Below are 22,242 nucleotides of genomic sequence, written 5' to 3' on the forward strand. Positions count from 1 at the left end.
AGTCCATGGGCTGTGCAGTTTTCCTATTTGGAAGGAGAGTGCAGTCTGCCTCAGAGCAGAAGGAAAGCCATGTAATATATGATATATATTCATGCTTAATATTAATGCAAAATCACAAGAACAAAGGATTTGTTTTTAACCTATCAGCCTAGTAACTGCTTAAGTTTTTCAAGTCACAGAAGTGATGGACAATTTTTCCCAGAGTGGAAACAGTCACAAATAAGCTTTTGCTCTGGTGTGTGTCCTATACCATGGCCTTCCAAATGCCATGCCTGTTTTCACACTGGCCTGGGTGGACACATGCCAAAAAGGCAGTCCACCTCTGCTTCAAGAGGGTTGTGCAGCCTGGGCATGGGCAGTGAAAATGGGGCAAAGTGGAGAGAAGAGAGGGAATGACTAAGGAGATGGGGCATTTTCAGAGGCCCAAGGATTGATAACCAAGAGAACTGCACCTCAATCCTCACGTCTCAAGGCTAAGGACCACACCCGCCCCTCTCTGAGCCCCCTCGCTTCTGTGCTTCAAAGCCCACCCCACTTACCCTCCACTGCCACCCAGAAATGGCTGCCATGGTTTCTCATTATATTGCCAATATGCAATCTTTTTTATGGTGACAAAAAAAAAGTAATAATCTCAAGAAATAATATGCAGATAGACTGAGTATAAACCGATGCACTTTTTTCAAATGTCTATTTTTTTGGAGAGTCTCTTTGGAATTGCAAGTGGGTATGTATTTGGGAAGGTGGGGTCAGTGGGATGAAATGGACTTCTTACAGAGTGGTTCTACAGAGTGAAGTTTTAAGAGGTGAAAGGGTAGTAATGAGGCTGCCGCAGCTGAGATATATACGGGTGGAAAGAGATGGTATGTTTAGAAAGTCTGTTCATTATATTTTGACATTTCCTATGCCACAACGAATGTGGGAAGCATGGGGAGATGACCCCATTATATTTTTATAAGTCTTTTGTTTGTTTTCCTTTTTGGTGCTTTGCTTAGCTTTAACATTTAGGCAAGTTAGACAAATATTTCTTTCCCTCTAACTCTGATGTGCCAGAACTATCCCAGGTTGGCTAGGGCACTCCAGGAAAAAAAAAAAAAAAAAAAAGGAGAGGGATTAGGAAATGAATCGTGAAGGGTGGGGGACCCTGCTGAAGGACACAGAGGCTCACAGTTGGGAAGTCTGCAATGTGGACCATGGGATTAAAGACGGGAGTTGCCTCTGTCCTCTCTGCCAACAACGCCACGCCTGTAATGATGGCACGACTCTCTGGGGCATGCTTCCCGCTGTGGCCTGTGACCACTGTCCTGGGGTACATTTCTTCCTTTGCACTTCAGTGTCTTGGCTTTGAGTCAAAGTAGCGGTAGATGGTGGGACACAGTGGCCAATCGGTTTGCCCTGAGGCTTGGGGTTTTACATGTGTCTTTCAAGTATCCCCAGCGTGGGGCAGGAGAGAGGGGAGATGTTGGGAGCCTAACTCTTCCCTAAAGCCCCTTCTTCCGGAGAAACTTCTCCCATTTCCTGTGGCACAATTGCTAATACCTCTAGAAGCCCTCCCCGCCCCACCCCCCACCCCAGAAAAGCAAGTCAAGACAATGATCTAAGGTGTTTAGGTAAAGAAAATGCACTAAGCAGCCAAAAAAGGATCTGGCTTTGAGGCTTGAATGATTAAACTGTTTACATCCAGGTTCAAGGTTTGTAAGTCATTGCCTTCCTTTCTCTTGGCCTGTGTAGACCAGGAAGTTAAATTGTATTCTAGCCTTGGATGATGTGGGATGGAACCCGGCTCCTGAGGGATGGGAGCCATTTGGGTAGGAATCTCTCTTCTAAAACTATCCTGTTATCCTTTTCCCAACCACAAACTGTCTAAAGGAGGAAAAGGGAACCAGAGGGATTTGAACAAGTACAACCAGTTCAAGACTGGAATATCAGTGTTTGAACTGCTATCGGCACTATGTTCACTTTATTTAAGGGAGGGAATCCTCAGCCCTGCAGTGATGCGTGAGTCGCTGGAGAGGCTATTTGCCCCTTTTACTAGCATTTTACTCACTTTATTTAAGGGGAAAATCATTTTTTCATAAAAAAAATTTAAGAAGCCCTTTTCCCTAGTTCGCTCATGACGGGACTAAATTCAGAACGTCTTAAAGTCTAGGTGATCAGGCAGCGAAGGCATCAGGCCTCTATCAGGGACTAAAGACAGTATCAATTGTTCCAAGGCATTCTGCCTCTGCTTGAATGGCAATATCTACAGATTTCAAACTGGGCTCCTTGTATGAGGTGTCTGGAATCTCTCCGAAACAAAGACATCACTGGGCTGTTTGCCCAACCTTTGCTGGGTCTTTGAACTTCTGCCACCATACTCAACCAGTGGCCCCACTGGGAATGGCCAGGTCTAGTTGACAAGATCTAGCAAACAATAGAATCATCCTTTTGAGACACAGAGGGGGAATGTCGCTGAAATCTTCTCTCCGACTGTTCCAAATTTGGTATCCCTCATAGAGAATAAATGTGAGTGAATGCATTACAGAAGTGAAAGGAAGAACCTGAATTTTAGTCCTAGCACTAATATGTTGGGGAAACTTGGATAAATGCTTTAGCTTTAGTTCCTCTACAAACACAGTGGGGAAAGGGGTATAAACCTCTAACCTCTTCTAGCTCTAACTGTTCTGTGTGCTTGAACCGATCTATGGGAGGTTTACACAACGAAAGGCTTAATGCCGCTTTTGTTTCCGAACCCTCTCAATAGATCTAGATAGATGCACACATACATGGATCCACACAATCCTCATGGCCTTTCTTCTTTGGGAAATTTGTGGAATCGTTTTTCCTTTCGCTCCACTTTATCAAAGATGAGCAGTGGCGGGAAAAGAACATCCATCATTGTAAAGTCAAAAATACCGTCATGAATTAGAATGGAGCATGCTCAAAGAGAAGGCATTGTCATTAATGTATAATGTAGTGAGGATTTAGCAATAAACTACATGGATTTTATCATTTAAAAAAAAATCAAACTAGATAATTCAGGCCAAAAATGTTTTGTAGGTGGCTCCAAGAAATAGGACAATACTTTCTCAATTTCCTCTTCAGTCTGTACACAGAGGATATCATACCTTGGGACTACATACACCAAATGCTATGGTAGGGGGAAAACTAAGGTATAATGGGTGGCTTACTGGTCTTCCAACCTCTACATGGTTAGACCAGTATTTATGCATGGAGGTAGAACTAGACAGGGCATAGATCGGATGGTGATTTCCCGCACCTCCAAAACTGCAGCTATTCCTAGGAATCCAATTTGAGAAATATCAATTAAGCAGACAGATAATGCCAATAACTTCTCACCTTAGTCTACAACTTACCTTGATTAGTTTCAAGAGCAGCCAAAAGAAATGGCTCATCTCTGCCAACCTCTGGTCTTTTCAAACTTTCAAGAGTCCGTGCTGGGCTAAGGCTATAGAGAGTAACCCAAGGACAGGAGTGAATATAAAGATGTGGTAGGGTGTGTGTGTGTGTGTGTGTGTGAGAGAGAGAGAGAGGGGGAGAGAGAGAGGGAGAGGGAGAGGGAGATAGAGAGAGAGAGAGAGAGAGAGAGAGAGAGAGAGAGAGAGAGAGAGATAAAAGACAGTCATTTAATCCAGATTATTTCTTCTTCTAAACTGTCAATAAATAAGAAATGTATCCCTCTAAGAAGCCTATCAATATTTTTCATAGACTATGTTTTCATACTAGGGAGAAAACAAATGAATATGACAGGAGTTGGTTACTTTCCTTCAAAGTACACATTTTTATGGGCATCATTAAAAAGAGACTTTGTTTTGTGAGCCTCCATGATATTAGATTGCAGAGCAGATTAGGGTCCCAGCTAAGCTGTTACCATCACTGATAAATCAGTCTTTTGTGAAAATTACATTCCTTAGTTAATTGCAACACACTGAAATTGAAGGGAGCCATCCTTCTGTCTGCGGCAACTGCCTCCTCAGTAGAAGAAGCTCGTAGGCAAAGGGCTTGGTGGTGGTACTATTTGTGTCAGCTGGAGGACTGGGGTCGAGAGCTGAGGTCTACTTGTCCCCATTCTGGCTGAATCCCGGCCCGGGGACAATGAATACCACTCTGGAAGCTATCGGGTTTATTCAAAAACAAGCACCTTCTGCACATTCTGCCTGCCCTCTGCCCCAACTCTGAAGAGGTGGGCAAGATGGGGTTTTCTCTACAGGCTAGGTTTCCCAGATTGACTAGAAAGCTTGCATTGAGGGGCTGGTAAGATCTGCTGAGGAAGGCTGAATGGCCCTCTACCCTCCAAGATAAAGCATCCTTAATTCAGGAACCGATGACACCAAAACAAGCTTACTATAAACAAGCAAGTAGAAACCATGTTCTTAAAATATAATTTATCTTTTTTTCCTCCACTAAGCCCTTTCTCTGAGAAACCAGCTTCAGAAATTTGAATTGAGAACCCTTCTGTTTTCCTGTAGCTCTACAAAGCCAGAAATAGGAGCTCACGCTGACCAAAGGAAGGATTAAAAGAAACGTGCCTTGTTTTGTTTGAGCTGGCTTGCCCAACGACTTGTATCTGTGTAAGGAACAGTACACGTTGGAAAGGCTTTGGTTTCACAGTATCCTGAAATCCCAATGAATAAGGAATATCGTTAGATAGGTTGAAATTCAAATAAAGAACTTGGAAAAATCCTGAAATGCTGCCGTCCCCACCTAAGTAATCTAGAGTCTTGGGGGCCCAGACTAGATGATGCCACTACCAAATTATCATCCCGTTGCTTCCTTTGGGATTTCTCAAGCTGTAAAGACAGCAATGGCAGAAGACAGGTTTGTTCATACGTGGGTGCTATTACATGCTGTTCTGATGGAGCTGTGTGGTTATTTAAAGCAATAATTAAGGTGCTTTATCATTCTTTAGAAAAGCAAAATGAGTTCCGAAGTAGATATTATTGCCCAATAATTTCTAGGATCATTAAGGCTTCTTCAGTTAGCATCCAGACCATTACTTCTCCCTCTTGCACTCTCTCTCTGCCTCCTCCCACAGCCTCCCTGTCAGCATCTCCTCTGCTTCATCATCTGTGCCTCTCATTTGGTGAAACCAAACTCTTCTAGAAGATGCTGGTTTATTTCTGAGGGGGTGGGGGTGGGGAGGACTAGAATGGACGTAGCAGCTCCTGTCTCATTTGTTTTAAGGCTGCGATTTCTATTCTTCCTCTTCCCTGTGCGTTTTGAAATTTCACTGCTCTGGAAAATTTCCATTGGAACATTGGGTCGAGAAGTCAGAGTCTAGAGAATGGCGAGCCAAAAATATACCCAGTGATGAAAATTATGTTCTACATAAGGCCATTAACCGGCTACAGAGCAGCACCAGGTAACTAATGTGGGGAGGAAAGACATTTGCTGGATGCACATGGATGCAAACACAGTGGGTCTCCCATTCCCACACTTCCCCTGCTCCACGCTTCCCTGCGTTGCCTTGTGTCTGGCTTGCCTTTCTTCAGATTCCACTGTTTTCTTAAGCAACTTCAGAAACCCTGTACCCTCTTTAAACACACCTGCCTTCTGAGGTGGACAGAGGCCGGTAGGAAGTGGGTCCTTGTTCTGGCATCACCTCAGGCTCACCATGGAAACTGCAGGTAAGCTACTTCATCTTTCTAGGCCTGCTCACTACCCTGTAAAAAGAGGGAGTTGAAGGAGATTGCTCAAAGGCAAACCCTGGATACTTTCATGGGTTAAAGAAAAGAAGAGAGGGTATACCATGTGTTAGAGAAGATTTCATTATTCCCCCCTTTTCGGTCAGGCTTGGAATCCCATCCCAGGCCTTTTGGTGGACAGGTGGGGAGAGGTTAAGAGGAGAGTCTTGGCCCTCAAGGAGGTTGCAATCTTAGTTTTTTGGTGGCTCGTTGTGGTGGTTGTTGTTGTTTGCCACGAAAGTGAAGGTATTTCACGGCACTGATGGACTTGCCTCTAAGACTGGCTTCTCACCGGAGAATCCCATCAAATGCCAGGACAACATTCTACTCTGGTATTTTAGCATGTGTGTCCTATGAAGACTGTAACCCATTTCCCATGGCAGGTGAGCTCTGTCCGCCAGAGCCTCTGGAAGAATCAAAGAGAAACACAATCAGAGCAGAACTCGTGAAATACCCCAAGGGAAATACTGCAATGACTCCAAGTCCTCTCTCAGCCTGTTCCTGCACACACAATTTAATCATAACAAGAAACTTCCAGCAAGATTTAAGAATATTTTCCCATTTGTACATTATGTTAGCCGCAGTTACAGGCAGAAAAAAGTGGGATTGTTCCAGGCCACTAGAGACATTCATCTAAATTCATACCATTAGCTAGGCTACCCTAACAAAAAAGAAAAAATATTACAGCAGGTGTGGCTGAAGTTGGGCAAGCTCACTGCACATCCCCCCGCGCCCCACCCCCGCCGCCAAACAAAACCTCACCCTGGCAATGATGTTTCTGAAATTGCTTCCACACTCCCATAGCTCCAACAAACACTGCTTATAATCAGAAAACACTGCTCCTATCTTTCCCAGCAAGGACATATTTATGCTTTCTATCAGTGGAATTGCTTCAAAACATTAATAGGTTGACATTATAACAAATGATCTCTATTCTGTCTTCATCTGGCCCTGGAATTAATGGGAATATTGCAGACTGAAACGTTTTCCTTGTTCCCAAGGTTAAGAGTTAACAGGCTTTTTAAAAAAGATAATTTTAGATTTCCCATAATAAAATAGAAACCATATGGTAACCCATTCACTTCCTACACTTGGCCCCCATCACCATAAAGCCACTTCTTTGCCCCTGAAAGACTAATAAGGGATTTTAAAAGACCTCTAAAATGGAAGTGTGATAGCACAAATACAGGGAAATGGTAATTGTATAGTCTAGGTGGTTAATATATAGTCCCTATAAAATTCTTACATGTTTTCCCCTCCGACCCTCAGTTTTCCTATCTGTACAACAGGAGTACTGAATTTCCCACTCTTCATCTTACCCTCTCAGTTTTCCTCTCTATACCCATTTGTGGTTTTCTGGTGCAGGGGAAAGGGTACTCGCTTCCAAGAAGGCTGAGACGCAACTACCACAGGCACCTGATCTTGAGCAAGACCATTATCTCTCTGCCCCTCAGCTCCTTTATGTATTTGGAGACAATAATGCCCCCCTCACATGTCCATCTTCTAGATAAAATGAGATAGTACACATTATTAACTCCACCCCCACTGTAAACAATGTAAAGCACTGTCACTATCTCCGTCTCTCCCAAATTCCTATTTCTTCCTCTTTTTGCCAGAAGAGGGCAGCCAAGAGCTTCCTTTTAGAATTGAAGCTGGCTCCCAAAAGGCCAAATCCACCTGCCCTAACAGAGCAGCCTATGACCCTTCTGGACTGGCCCCTCTGTGCTTCCTCTAGCTTATACACCCACTGAAGGGACCTACACTCTAGTGCTGATCTCACTTATCAAGAATCTGCATCCCTTTTGCCCAAGTATCATTTGAATATTACCTAAATAGAAAGCACACCATAGCTCTGCAAATAGCGGTCACTCATGTAAACTAGTAAGATTGTGAATGAACCCTACAAATCCCAATACTGCTACTGAGCACCTACTCTAGGTCAGTCTCTTTAAATTACATGATCTAGTTTCAACAATGGCCCTGATCTTCTCAATTTGTACATGAGGAAACCGAGGCTTGGAAAGTTTACCATATTAGCCCAAGTCAAAGTCTTGCCAAAGTTTGGACCTGATTCTATAGACAACAGGAAGCTAAGTTTTGGAAACAGGCATGATGTGTTTACCTCTTCCACTTACCTGTTTTTGACCTTCAAGAAATTATTTGGCCTTATTGATGACCTTAGTCCCCACCCCCCTCCCCATAAAACACTCTATCTTCCCAAATTATTGAATATAAAATCAAGACATTGATGTGGTAACTTACTTTGTCATTAAAAAAAAAAGTATACAGGTGTTTATTAGTTCATTTTAACTTAAATGAATCTTATAACTGCTGCTAAAAAAGTATGGACCCTTTTACTTTGGTAACATTCTACTACACAAAAATTTAAGCTCCTGTAATGTGTTGAATGCCAAGGAATACTACCTTTACTAGGCTAGAAATCAAACATCTTGATTAAGAACCAAGCAGACAATCCTTGGCCACCTTCTTTTCAGAACTTGGGTAGAAACAATATAAATCTATCAGCCCACCTTAAGAGGTTGAGAGTCTACTAATCAATCCAGTTTGGGGCATATGAGGGATTTAGACTTGATATGGGACCATTTTCTGGGTATAGCATTGTGGAATAGAATAAAATGAGTAAGCAACAAGGCAGGGTGGGAATATATGACATTTGGAAGAGAGTGAAAACACCCTCGTTTGTAGTCCTGCATGAGAGACCACTTGTGTGCTGGAATGGCCTGGATTTGGCCAGCATCAAGAGTTAAGGACTAGACTTATTCTGGAAGTCTTTCCTAAGTCTAGAATCCCTCTAAAATATTCACTCAACTAAGAGCCTACTACAAACATTGGCAAGGCATAGGAACGAAAGGTAAACACCATCCCTAACTACAGAACTTACAATTCAGAGCAGTGAGATGTGATATGGATATGAATACATAATTTTCAAAGGATGATATGGTGACGGAGGAGGCAGAGACAGAATTCAGAGAAATGGTACCTCACAGGGACAATCCAAGGTCTCCTGGAGAACAGAACATTTGAGCTCAGACTCTAAAGCAAAAGAATATTTTCCACAGCAGTTTACTATCTGGATTTATGTAATTGCGGTCTCATCCACCTTTCAAAGGGTTAACACAGGTAACCATTTCCTCCAGGCAGGTATTCAGGTAAAGTGGGAGCATCTCTCCATATGAGATACCATTGCAACAAATGTATTAAAAATGGCAGGCTGACCAACGTCCCAGTAAAGGAGGGCCTCCTAATGGTCCTTTACCCCCATCCAGGCTCTGGAAATAAAGTGTGACAATGGAATTACAGGGAAATGTATGAACATACCCTGCCCCCCACCCCCCTACCCTCCCCCCACACACACACACACAAAAAGTACTCTTAGAGAAGCTGCAGCTTGTCTCCAAGTCCTTTTGTTCCTGACTTAAGAATCCCCTGGGCGATGTGTAGGAATTAGCCAGACCAGTTCATGGGACAAGGCCTCTGCTTACTACATTTCCTAGGTTGCACTTGCGTCATCCACATCTCTTCAGTTGCATCCAGAAGCTTGGGCTTTGGCATAACAGAACCATGAGCTATAGGGCAGTGATGCCAGGAATGTCTTAGTGCTCTGTGGACTAGGACAGCTCCCTCTGTGCAGCTCCGAATGCTGGTGAGGATAGGAACATTTTGAATGGACCCTAGTGACATCAAGTCAGATTCAGCGGGTGTCCAGGTCAACCGCAACAGACTTGCCTTTAGATGATTTTTTGCAATGTCCCAGCCTGGAGGAAGCAGTTCAGCCTTTCAAAGTTTGAGTTACACATGGAAGGTCAGGGAACGGGTCTCAAAAATTGTCAGTCAGGACTAGAAAATGTACGCTCTTTCACTTTTCTATCAGCTTTGTTTTTAACCTCCCTTGCATTTGCCTGTCATCCATCCACCTGTTTATTAAATCTATTATGGCAAGGGCAGTGTACCTTGAAAGCAGGGCATTAGAAGGAAATACGGCCCCTTTTCTTACAATATAGGAGGGGATGCTACAAGTGCCAAAATAATCACTGATGTGGAATGCAGAAAATATGTTAACGGAGAAAGGAGGGCGCCGCAGAGCAGGCAGAGAATAAACCATAACATGTTTCCAGGCTTACAGGCCATTTGAACAGTGGTACCTTAGAGATGAGGCTTTGACGGATGGGGAGAGTCTTCCAGCAAAAGGAACAACATGAGTAAAAATATGGAGGTAAAAACCAAGGGGCATATACGAGGTATAGCGATTATCTGTTTGGCTGAAGTGTAATGAATGGAGACATGTTTGGAAAGATGATTTGGAGTATATCGTAACCACCTTAAATATAGAATAAGGGATCAGGACTCTTGAGTATGGCAATTCTCAAAGACCAATCAATAAGGTATTCATTCCTTCATGGGCAGAACAGCTCGTTCTGTCTCCTTTCCATTAGCTGACATTTCCAGCCTAAGTCAGATTTTCCTGTACTTATTTCGGGAGAACTTACCTTTTCCTCCATCTCAGAAGCAGTTATTGTACCCACTAGAAATTCACATCTTCAAGGGCATCAATTCAACCCAACAAGTATTAAGCATTTAGTTGTGCTGGGTAGGCACTAGAAGGGGGATAACAAAGGTATAGTAAAGTCATGGTTCTACAGTGAGCTCACTATTCTACAGTGATTCTGAAAAAGTTACTTAATCCAGTGCAGGTATTTCTAAAGGAGTGCTTGTGGTCCAAATATCATAACCTTTATGTTGGTCTGAAATATTAAACAGAGCTGACCTAGAAGGAAAATATAGTCTAGCGTATCCTTTTTATTCTCAGCTGCACCTGAAATGACTTCTAACCTGGAGAGCACTTCTCTATTCAAACCATGAGATCATGTCCATAAAGAAAAAAGGGTATAGAGGTGGGGGAAAGCCAAATATGAACAGAAAGAAAAAAAAAAAAAAGTAACTGGTTTTTAATCAAGTCATTGCTACTGGAAGTATGTAAAAAGAATAGTTTGTGGGATTTTTTTTTTTTTCAGAACAATTTTTCTTAGGCAAATTCATTAGAAAAAATATTGTGGGCAAATAGATTAGTATAACCTACCCTAGTAAATCAAAGACTACCCTCTAAGTCTTCAAAAGTATTACTATCAAGTAAGTAGTTTGCTAAACTCAATTTTTTCCACATTAGGTGTATTTCTACCTCATTTAAAAGTGTACCATGCTCAACATGCCTGAATGCTATGTAAAAAGCTGAAACATTGATGTTCCCACAATTAATCTCAGAACATTTAAAATTCATATTATTTCATACTTTCACGGTTCAACCTTCCAATACTTAATCCATTATTTTCAGCACTAATGGTAAAGTGAGATGAGTGAATTAAACCCCAATGGGTGCATCTTGCTTAATTAGTCTATTGAATGCAGATAAAATGCCTACCTGAAGGAAAAAAAAAAAAGCTAAACAGCCAAGTTCTACTTTCAAGACAAATACACCAGGTACCTCAGCAGCCTCCAAGTAAGTTTTAAAAACTGGACACGATACAGGTCTTCAACTGCTGTAATTAGACCTGAAATGCACAAAATGAACCACAAAGTGACCAAGACAAGACGCTTAATACTTTTCAGCCCTCTAGGTAAGAGTGACAAAGGATGTCCATGTCTCAGTGTGTAGGTCGGCATCATAACTGACCAGTTGGCTAAAATCACTTTGTCTAGAACTGATGCAAAGTATCAGTTGGAAATTGCTAGCATTTTCAGTCAGGAGCGGTTGAGGCATGACTGGGAAGGACAGTGAGGGCTTACTTTCTAAGTGTGCAAACATACTCCAGTGCTTCCAAATCACAATTCTTTGGTCTTCTCCCAAGACAAGCCATTTCCAGACACCTCAAACTCGACTGGCCCAGGGAACCCATGGGAGGAGACCCAATTACCTTGCAGCCATAATTGTTGTAAACATGCTGGAGCCATAGTTGGAAAATGGTCTACAGAGAAACAGGGACAAACAGGACCACTAGGGATTTTCAATTCACAGCTACATCAACATTAACGAAAAAGCAGTATTAGATTGATTGAAAACATTCCACGGGACTTATTATCAAATAAAGGCTCAGTCACTGGGGAAAAGTATATTTTATTGACATAATTTATCTTAGACTTAGTAACTTTAACTCAAGATTCATCCACCAAGGTGGGCCAGTTTCTGCCAATAGAACCAGAGTGCACACTCTCGAGAGTCTCACCCCAACCTTGCCAAAGCAAAGGACTTCTGCCTAACTGGAAGTCATCTCCAAAGGACTTGCCCTTATATTTTCCCCATTTCACGCACTTAAGATATTTGCACAACAGATGTACCCTTTGTCTTAAAAGTTGCCTGATTTGATGTTTAGACAGAAGAGCAAACCCCATGTTATTCTTCTGCAAGTGATTTTGCATTTCCTTTTTTTTTTTCAAAAAGGTAGCTACTGACTTAAGGATGTCACGACATACAGGGGATAAAAGCGTTAACTTGCAACAGGTCCAGGGTATGTTACCTTGACACCTCACAATTTGGTTCATTACACTTTAACTACTCAAAGTTATTTTAACCCCAAAGAACAGACAGGCACCGTGTATTTCTTCAGGTCACAATGCCAACACTGGCTGTGGAGTCTGATACAGGTAAGACGACTACAATTTACAATTCTGTGATTCCAATACTTTTGGGAGATGTACAATATGCTGGGCTGGGCAGTGTGAGTTAGTTAAGCTACAAAGTGCTTCATCACCCATAATGGAAGAGGTTCAAGATGATTCATACTTCCACGTAAGACTACAAAAGTCACAAGCCCACATAAAAGCAACTGACAGCCAAAGTAGAAGAGATTTCAGGAGCCTGGGGGCATCTTAAACAATTAATTGGCCTGGAAAATTGGGTCAGAATTACTCACAAAGCTCCTCATCCTTTCCCAGAAGAAAATGTGATAGTATGTCTTTTATATGGAAATTTCTTTGTATATATGTATAAACTTGGTATGGCCTTAATGCTGCAGTTAAGGATTTGTCTGGCTACCACCTTAAGCAGCGTGTTAAGCAATCGCTTCCTTAATGTAACATTTTTACTTCTTACTGGACTCTTAACCTGAAACAACCAATTCCCTTTTGCCCCTTACTCTTCGCCCTTTTTTGCATGGAATCATAAAAGTTATGGCAGTTATTTTTTGGCTTATAAAAAATCTATTTCTGCAGTTTGAAGATGTAATGTAAAATTTCTGTGATACATGTATATAAAAATATATTTATTGAACCATCCATATACACATATCCACGCTGATTCCAATGGAAAAAAATTAAAGTTTTCTGAAATTTTCTCTGTGGTCAACTCATAGTTGTCACTATTTAACCAACTTTATCTGTGAAAAAACTTTTGAAGTACTGTGATTATCCCAGAGAGGAACCTACATATAGTCTAGAAAACATCATTTCACTAAGACAAGGCTGTGTGTTGTTCATTCAAGAAACATTTATTGATAGGTACTACGGGAGATACAAAGATGACTCCAACACAGACCCTGCCCGTAAGGAGCTTACAGTCTAGTAGGGGAGACAGAACACATCCACGGGATACATGGTCAGAGCTACGTTTCAGTAAGATGAATCTAATATTGTGTATAAGGTAGGCTGGGGGTAAGAACAGGTAAAGGAAGCTGAGAGGCCACTGAAATCATCTAAGTGGGGAGGAAAGAGGTGTGAAAGCCTTGAGGTAGCACTGACAGGACTTAGCTAGAATAAGAAAAAAAGGCAGAGGACTTAGACTTTTGGCATGGGTGAGGACACAGAGAGAACAATGGACTAGGTCTGGGAAAAGAAATGAAAGTTGGCACATAAAATTCTTCTGCACAGGAACAAAGTGTCTGGGATATACTGGGCACAATCAGAAAGAAATGGCTAATCACCCAGACCAAGGATGGAAGTACCTCTGAGTGTCCCCAGTGACTTCCTCCCTCCTGTGCCCACCCCTCAAAATTTCCCAACAATCCCCTCCACTATGAATTGTGATAGTGCCTAAAAATTTAAGTCCTATCTCTAGGCATGTCCTTACTTGTGAGAATAAAAAACAACAAATACATTAATTTATTCAACTCAATGAGTCCTCTTTTAAGGACTCTTTTCATGGAGGTCACTGTACCTTCTGGTGAAATACAGGGATAATGAACCAGTCCTTGTCCTCGAGGAGCTTATGGTCTAGTAAAGGAGGAGCTGATGGTAGTAAAACTCATACAGGTCATTCTAATTGTAGGTTGAAGGGGAAGTTATATGAGCGAGGAGAAAGGTTAAAAGTGCTCTATGAACACACATTTTTAAAAATGAAGGTTGGGACAGAATCTCACACAGGAAGGACAACGTAGGAGGGAAGGAGATGAGAATGAATTTGCTCCCCACTTCAAATTCTGGCCAAACCAGACCACCAAAAAGGGGTTCCTCACTCCTGTTGCAAGTCTTTTCTCTTAGGGAAAAGGAAAATGGTCTTGAACTGGGTTTTGAAAAAAGCAATTTCGATGGCAAGAGCTTTGGGGACAGGGGGATGTGGATACAAATCTATCTTCAGGGAAGAAAGAAGGCACTTGAAGCCACGAAAATCAGCAATGCCAGGCTTATTAGAAAAACCGTAAGTAGTTTAGCACGGCTGGCGCATCACCTCCATGAAGAATGGGAGAAATCACCGCAAAGGAAGATTAGGACCCTGACAGGTACGTGGCGTTGCCAGGCACTGAACAGGGTACATGCCTAAGACCAAATTGCTGCCCCTTAGGAGCTTACAGTTATAACAATACAAGGTGGGGAAAAGCACCACAATGTACAGAACGCAAACTGCCGAAGGATTCAGGAGAAAATTACAGCTGAGTTTCAGCTATTAACATTAGGATACCCAATAGCTTTCTGACAGCTAGTAGTAAACCCATCCCTGAGGGGAGCACAAGGTAATAATGTCCTTAGACAACAGGCCCTGGTAGAACTGGGCATTAAGACAGTTCGAAGAAAACTGAGAAAAAGTGGGTATGAAAACTGAGCTACAGAAGCAACCGAGTATGCATATAAAATGTGGCTCCTTCCCTTTTCTCCCCACATCCTGACCTTTAACAGCTCTGGCTTCCTTCAGTGAACCTAGGGCAGAGTGGTGACCCTCAAGGTGATCCATGTTACTTCTACAAGCCAATGTAGGACTCTGCGCTGATAATCTATTCTCTGAGCCATTTAGCTTTTGAAAAATGAAGAGGTTGTACAAACTTTAGTCCTTTCCAGCACTAACATTCTATGATTCAGAGAATTCTAGGAGTCTCTCCTGTCTCTTATGGCAATAATCAGAATGGGAAGAAACACTTTAAATATTCTGATGTGTCTCACTTAAAATTATGATTTTTTCGTACAAATCACAATGATCCTTATCCCACCAGCTAACTTCTACCTCCACCCATTCTTCATAATCTAACATCTAACTACATGAATTTATTTTCAACATGATGTGTTCTACATGATCTACTTAAGCATACACTGAATCTTTAGAGAAAGGAAGACCTGTTGTTCTCCGCTACTTCCGTATGCCAGCTTTTTGGTATAACGACTTCATTTAAAAGGGAAAAATCAGGGATAAGATATCATAAAAATTTCCTAAAACTATTTAAGAATTTAAACCAAATCCAAACTCAAACAGGTGACATCAAAGCTTGGGGAGAAAATCAGTAACCAAAGTAGTTAATTACATCATATAGTTGAAAGTGTTTATATCCAGATTAAACAAGATATAATCATCTCTAACTTACGACCAGAAATGTATGCAAACTTCCCATAAGCAGGTTTCTAAAAAGTAAATACTCGTTAAAGTAATTCAATAGTGAATTTTTGGTAAACATTTGCTTTTTTAAAAGACAAAGACACACTGGATGACTGCAAGTCCCTTATGAATCTGTGACACTGGCCACATTCCAAGGTACTCATATGGATTTCTGTAACTGGCCAGGTCACGTGGTCTATGGAAGTAACCGTGAAATTGATTTCCAATACTATTTTCCTCTCGTAGAGAGCTAAGAAAAGCTACCGGGTTCAAGTGGAAACTGGAGAAGCAGAGACCGTCCGAAGTTTTCAAAACAAGTCATATAATCAAAAAGTGAACAACTTTAATTCTAAGCCAAGACAGAAGTATAATCAAACCAAAGCTGGTTATGGACTTTTTTAGACCACTGCTAACCAACTTCTTACTTTTTATTCAGGTCATTATGAGACCATTTCATGAAAGCATTAGCAAAGCACATGAATTTCAGCATTATCCTGAAATAGCTACATAACCACTAAGAAGTAAATAAGTTTCAGCTCACATGTGCTACCATTTCTCCTTTAACATAGTCTCGTAAGAGTTCATAAGCCCACCTATGGTCCCCAGAACCTCAGTATCACAGTACACATCCTAAAACATATTACTATCTTAAAACCATAAATCCTTACTTATCTAGTGCCACATGGCCATTACTTGATCAGCAACTTCCCACGCAAAATGTTGCTAAGTTTCTAAAACTCTAAAAACATTAAGGTTTCTAAAACATTTGTGGAAGACTATCTCTAACTGTCCACTGCCCATCCGTGGCATATTAGGCAGTTCACTAAAACCTCATATTCGAAGAAAAGTTGAAGTTGCTTTTTTTAAAAGGTTCATAACTACTGAACCAAAGGTCTTCTCTGTACGCAGTTCCTGCAGAGATTTCTCTTAAGTAGCACAAAAATAAAACTTCAATATAAAGTTATCTTTAGATCAGTAGATTTGACAAATGCAACCATATAGATTCTAACAAATTGCTTTCTATAAAGTGCCACGTTTTCCCACTAAATTATTAAACTCTACAAGGATTTTCAAATAAAAGGATGAATAAAAGTATCCGAGGATGGCAGTTACAAGCACAAAACACAACTGCTATAAACCCACCTGGATTAAGGTATTAACAAAATTACTGTTACCTTCCACATGTAGGTTTCAAGGTTATACTACGTGTATCAAAAATTCAGGTGAGAAAATAACCCAAGAACAAATGATGATTACTGTTACCACAGTCTATAAAACAAAGTAGCTCTACAAAATCAATGTTTCCTTATCTTGTTTACGTTAAAGGAAATGGAGAAGAGTAACGCTAACCTTTCTCTGAATGTTTTACAGACTCAGGTCTCTCTACTGTGGTAACTTATTATGGTCATGTCTTATTTAATATGTCACTCAAATGTAAAATAGGTAGGCATTAGGGTTCTAGAGAAAAAGCATCAGTTTTGGAGGCCAAGCTGCTTCCTGCTACTTGGATGACTTAGAGGCCTAGTCATTTAACTGCTCTATGCGATTTCTTCTTCATCTATTACTTTGGGAAAAATAGCACCTAATCCACAGGGTAATTGTGAAAATTAGTTTTCTAATCTGAAACTAAAGTGCAGTTCGACTAATACTGCGGTAAGTAACCTACCCATCCAAAGCCAAACAATGATTTTTGGGCTCTCCATTTCACTGCTCCCAGCAAAAGCTCACAAAGTTGACAACACAGGAATACAAGAGCAAAAGAAAACAATGTACTTTTGTAAGGCCCAAGATGTGCTTGCTTTCAAAAGGTCTTACAAGACTAAGACTCACTGACCCAAACTAATCTTACTTAGCTAAAATACTCATGGGTAAAGGGTTTAAAGCTCAATAGAAAAGAACTGTACATTGGGGCATTCTTACAGATGAGAAAAGTACTTTAAAACCCGAAAAGCTTAAATGTGACGAGTTGGTGCTTGCCTAGAGACAATCTTGCCCTAACCTAGTTTCACTTTCTACCTGTGGGAATATATGTGTATCTAGGGTATCGTGCTTATTCTATTGGCAATAATGTAAACAATGATATTGGGATTCTTCATAGTGTTAACCATGATCCTAAATCTGATACATAAAGTCCAATGCTACTTAAAACGCCACAATCATCCCAATTCTGAGGACTTGAAATTACTAAAGCAACCCTTCTCTTCCTAAGCTTATGCAACAAGTCACAAAAAGCACCTAGCATATTACTACCTGTCCAAATGTTTCTTTAAACCCACACATGGGTAAAGGAAAAGTGAGATTATTAATTACCTGCAGATGTAATTCCTGAAAGAGATCTCTGTTTCATAATTCATTTAATTCATCTAAGGCTAGTTTTCAAATGAAGGAGTCTTCAAGTTGTCCTCATCCACCCCACCCTCCATCCTCCATGCATTATAGGGAATGAGGAATATCCATGATCTCAATGGGGGGTTGCTTCATTTTTATGGAACATTTAGCGTTGTCAGCCCCACCCACTAAATGCCAGATGTGTGTGGTGTCTCTTCTCCCCTCCCCCCCAAATCTCGCCCATTTCCAAATGTCCTCTAGGAGGTATTAACAGCCCCAGTTGAGAATCACTGCATCCAGTTAGTACCCTTAAACCATGGAGTAGGAAAAACACCTATTGTGAAATGTATGGTTTAGCATTTATTTGTGAAAAAGGATTTCTAGGTTATCCATAATTTATGACTTTACAGTTACTACAACTTAAAAAATTTTTTTCAAAAATATCTCCAGCTAAGTTTTTTTCTTTCCACCACAGGCTTAATATAAGCTACAACAGTACAAGCTGAATGTCTTCCAATTATCACTGGCCTGGCCCAAATGAAGTGGTTACCAAATAGTTATTTAAACTGACCCAAAAAACAGTCATGTGACTCAGTTATGTAATTTTCTTTATGTGAAGGAGATGTTCCCAATTTTCAAATATTTGAGGTACTGAGGACCGATAATATCAAACTTCATTTTAAGACTACACCCTTCAGCAAACCTAGAGTTTCCCAGTAACAACAAAACAAACATTCCTATACCTACTCATATACTGTCCTCAAACAGTCCTAAGGATTGAACACTGTTAAGAAAATAAATAAGTTAAATTTGACAACCTCGTTGCCCTTCAGATTAGTAGGACAAGTTATCACAAAAAGGCTTGCTTCACAAATGTGTACACAAAATCTTCACCCACCTCACACCCAGCACTCAAGAAATTAACATACTATGTAAAACGAATATTAGTCTATATTGCCAGATTAATTTTTCTTCCAGAAATATTTTAATAAAAATTGGCCATTTCCAAGGAACACCCACTGCATGCCCATCAATAAAAGAGAACCATAACAAAATAGAAAATTTACCATATGCCTATGATTTAAGAAAAAAACTGGCAGACACTCAAGCACAAAGTCCAATATTAAAGTCATATTCCTTCTTACGGGCTATGATTAGGATTCTGAATAGATACCGAAATAAAATACAAATGCTGGACTATTTAGGTCAAAGGACCTCTAAAGAAGCATGTCTGTCCTCAAAGGCATTCCAGTTTGAGACTCAATTTAAGAATAAGGCATAAAACAAATGAACAGAAGACATACAAGGTGAAAGAGGGATTCTTCAATTCCCAACATACTCTACACCTGGTAAAACAAATCTAGACTTTTTTTTCTTTTTTATTTTTCTTTAAACAATTGCCAAGGCTGGAATCAAAGATAAATAGAAGGCACAACAGTTTTGCTCTGGGTTTTGTGTTCTTCGGATTTTGGGGTTTCTTTTTTTGTCATTTTTTTGGTTTGTTTTTTTTTTTTAAATACAAATTAAACATAAAAGAACCCTACTTCAAAATAAATCTAAATTAGTTGCATCCTAGACATTTAAAACCTATCTCACAAATTTAAATTTAAATGATAAAAACAGTAGGTTTATAATTGTTTTGTGATCATATATCCAAAGGAAAAAAAAAAAACTCTACTAACACCTTTTATTCAGTTTTTAACCATACCAGCAAGAATCAAACTGTCAATTTTTCCAATGGCAATTTCTACACACCAGAAGGTAGTCATGACTCTCAAAGAAGAAACAATTTAGATTTTTCCTGCCTTCAAAATGTTTATCAAATCCTGTGTTTCTCACAGGCTTTTGAAACACATAGAAAATAAGAAATATTCCAATGAATGAAACATACCAAATGTCAGTAATAAGGTAAGACACATTCCTTTGGGGAAACGGCTGTTAAAAAAAAATCCAGTCTGTATATGCAAAAGTAAAGCAAGGAAATTCAGTCTTTTTCTCTTCTTTAAAAATCTGTTTTTCCTAAAATATCATTCCACAAAATTGGAAGTGAAGGACTAAAAGGTGAGGAGAGGGAAGGGAGGGAGAGGGAGCACACATCATTAACACAAAAAGTAAAATTGTACAAACTTAAGCAGTTTATAATAGACTAGGGTCATACTCCAGGATACCAAACGCTGGTATAAGAAATTCACCATTGTGCAGGAGCTAGAAGATTTGTACTGCTGCGTGAAGATCAACGAAGAGCAATTCACTGCCTTGGGGCAATTCCCCTTCCCACTCCAAATCCTGGTTTCTGCACCATGCCTCCACGGGGCGGGCCTCTCATTCCACCACCCAGCCCACCTCGAGGACCTCCAGGTCCCCGCAGGCGGTTATCTCGACGGTCCCCTTCCCGGGCAGCTCGAGTCTTCTTCTCTTCCACATTCAGACGGACCTCACCTCTGAACATGATGGGCTGTAGAAACAAGGAGAGCAGACTTAAAGAGTGCTTATGGGCTACCAACTACCAAAGATAAAACCAACAAAGCTATCATAAAGAAGCAGCAACTTACACATCAGCTACATTCTCAGTTTTTATTTCAAGCTCAGAACACATCATTAAATAACATGGAAAGGTGGAGCTAGGCATGCAAACTGGTTCAAAAAAAGGACAATTTAAACAACACAGCAGTGCAAGTAACTCTCATTGTACTTCTATGAACAAAATGTATTTTCCCATAGAATTATATAAATAGAACAATATAAATAAGAACGGCCAAAAAAAAAAAAAAAAAAAAAAATTGCCACCTTCACCATGGATTTGAAGGCTTAGAATAAACCCCTATCATCACCTAACGTGGAAAGATGGGGCTACACATACTTCTGCAAAGTACATATACATCTCAAAAACATTATTAATTTATCTAAATAAAAATAACAAAATGCTATTTACCTTAACAAAATTTTGGACAATACCGAAGATAATAAAGAGGACCTTAGTGAAGAATAAAAAGATACATCCACACTAAATCTTGGGCCTTGCTTTTAGCCCAATAGATCTGAAGTAGAAAACAAAGGGTTACTCGAGATTTCAACAAATTCAATTTATGCTCCTCATTGGCACACACTGGTTTTCTAAGTGACTTTTTCTTTTCTTTTTTTTTTTTACTTATTTTTGAGAGGGGGGCAGAGGGAGAAAGAGAGGGAGGGAGAGATGGGGAAGGGGCAAAAGGAGAGAGGGAGAATCCCAAGTAGGCTTCCACGCTATCAGCGTGGAGCCCAATATGGGGCTTGAATTCTCGATCCATGAGATCATGACCTGAGCTATAAGAGTCGAACGTTTAACAAACTAAGCCACCCAGACTCCCCAGTGACATTTTTTTTTAAACAAATACCTAAAAGTACTGACTATGATAAGAAGTGTTCTATATGCCTCACATTTATTTAATGCTCACAACCACCCTTCAAGGGCTGTCATTACACTACTTTAGAGGCCAGCCAACTAAGGGCCAGGAATGTTCAGGAACTTAATGGGTCACAACATAAAGAGCAATGGAAGGAGGAGAAAATGAAGGGATCCTGACAGGCAAGTAAAAGCTTTGAACCACGAGGCTAAACTACAGCGTGTCAAACACCATGGTCAGTCTTACATAAGCTATTTCTGTACTCATAAAAAATTACTGAAGGGAGTATGGCAGGTCTGCCAATACAGTAAGAAGGGGGCAAAAGACAAGCTACACTTGAAGCTCCCAAACTACAAAGGGGTGATGTGAAAGTACACATGAGGAAAGCTACGTAAAGGGTAGGGTGGGGAGGGGTGGCCCCTTTGAGTTGATTTATATTTAAAATTCTGATTAAATACATAAATTTCTATTTGTACATTCATAAATATATTTAACACTAAAATAATATATTTATGTAATGTTTTAATATTCACACTATATTAAATCACTTCACACACATGAATCTGATGCACTGTTCCAGGCAATATTCTACATACAATGGGGAAAATAAAACCGTACTAAAGTCTAAAAGGTAAGAGGAGAGAAGTTGGAGAGGTTTTAAAAGGCAGTGATTGAAGACATCTCTGGGTAGTTATCACAAGGGTAGAAGCAATTTGAATGAGAAAAAGGTCTCAGACATACAGCCTCTGAGAAAATTTCAAAAAGTTCTTATGCATAAAGATGCCATGGCTTATCCATGTGCATTAAATGAAACAAACCCCCCTTACCTTGGACAATTAACTAAAAAGCCAGTTATCAGGTCTGACCTCTTTTGGCCCACTGGGAGTATCCTACCCTCTAAGGATGAATTCAAGGCTCTACCACAAAGGTGCACTGGACCTTTTGCATGCTGAATTATGGATTTATGCACAAGACCTCTGGGACATTTCTAGGTTCAGTATTCTGTGCCTATGCTAAGAAAAGCCACTGTTCTCTCCTTACT

General features: G+C 40.4%; 1 protein-coding gene and 1 long non-coding RNA gene across 3 annotated transcripts in view; one reads left to right on the forward strand and one right to left on the reverse strand.

Moving 5' to 3' along the window:
• Positions 1-22,242, forward strand: part of LOC125934526 (uncharacterized) — a 131,016-nt gene that overhangs the window by 106,897 nt on the left and 1,877 nt on the right. The gene's annotated exons all lie outside the window — the stretch shown is intronic.
• The window catches only part of G3BP1 (G3BP stress granule assembly factor 1), a 38,610-nt gene continuing 27,233 nt past the window's right edge, over positions 10,866-22,242 (reverse strand). For both annotated transcript variants that reach the window (XM_049647953.1, XM_049647954.1), the window contains exon 12: positions 10,866-20,272. In XM_049647953.1, coding sequence (XP_049503910.1) covers positions 20,066-20,272 — 207 coding nt within the window. In that variant the 3' untranslated portion in view covers positions 10,866-20,065. The remainder of the gene's footprint in view (positions 20,273-22,242) is intronic.

The sequence above is a fragment of the Panthera uncia genome (genome assembly GCF_023721935.1).
Source record: "Panthera uncia isolate 11264 chromosome A1 unlocalized genomic scaffold, Puncia_PCG_1.0 HiC_scaffold_17, whole genome shotgun sequence".
In the NCBI taxonomy this organism is placed as follows: domain Eukaryota; kingdom Metazoa; phylum Chordata; class Mammalia; order Carnivora; family Felidae; genus Panthera; species Panthera uncia.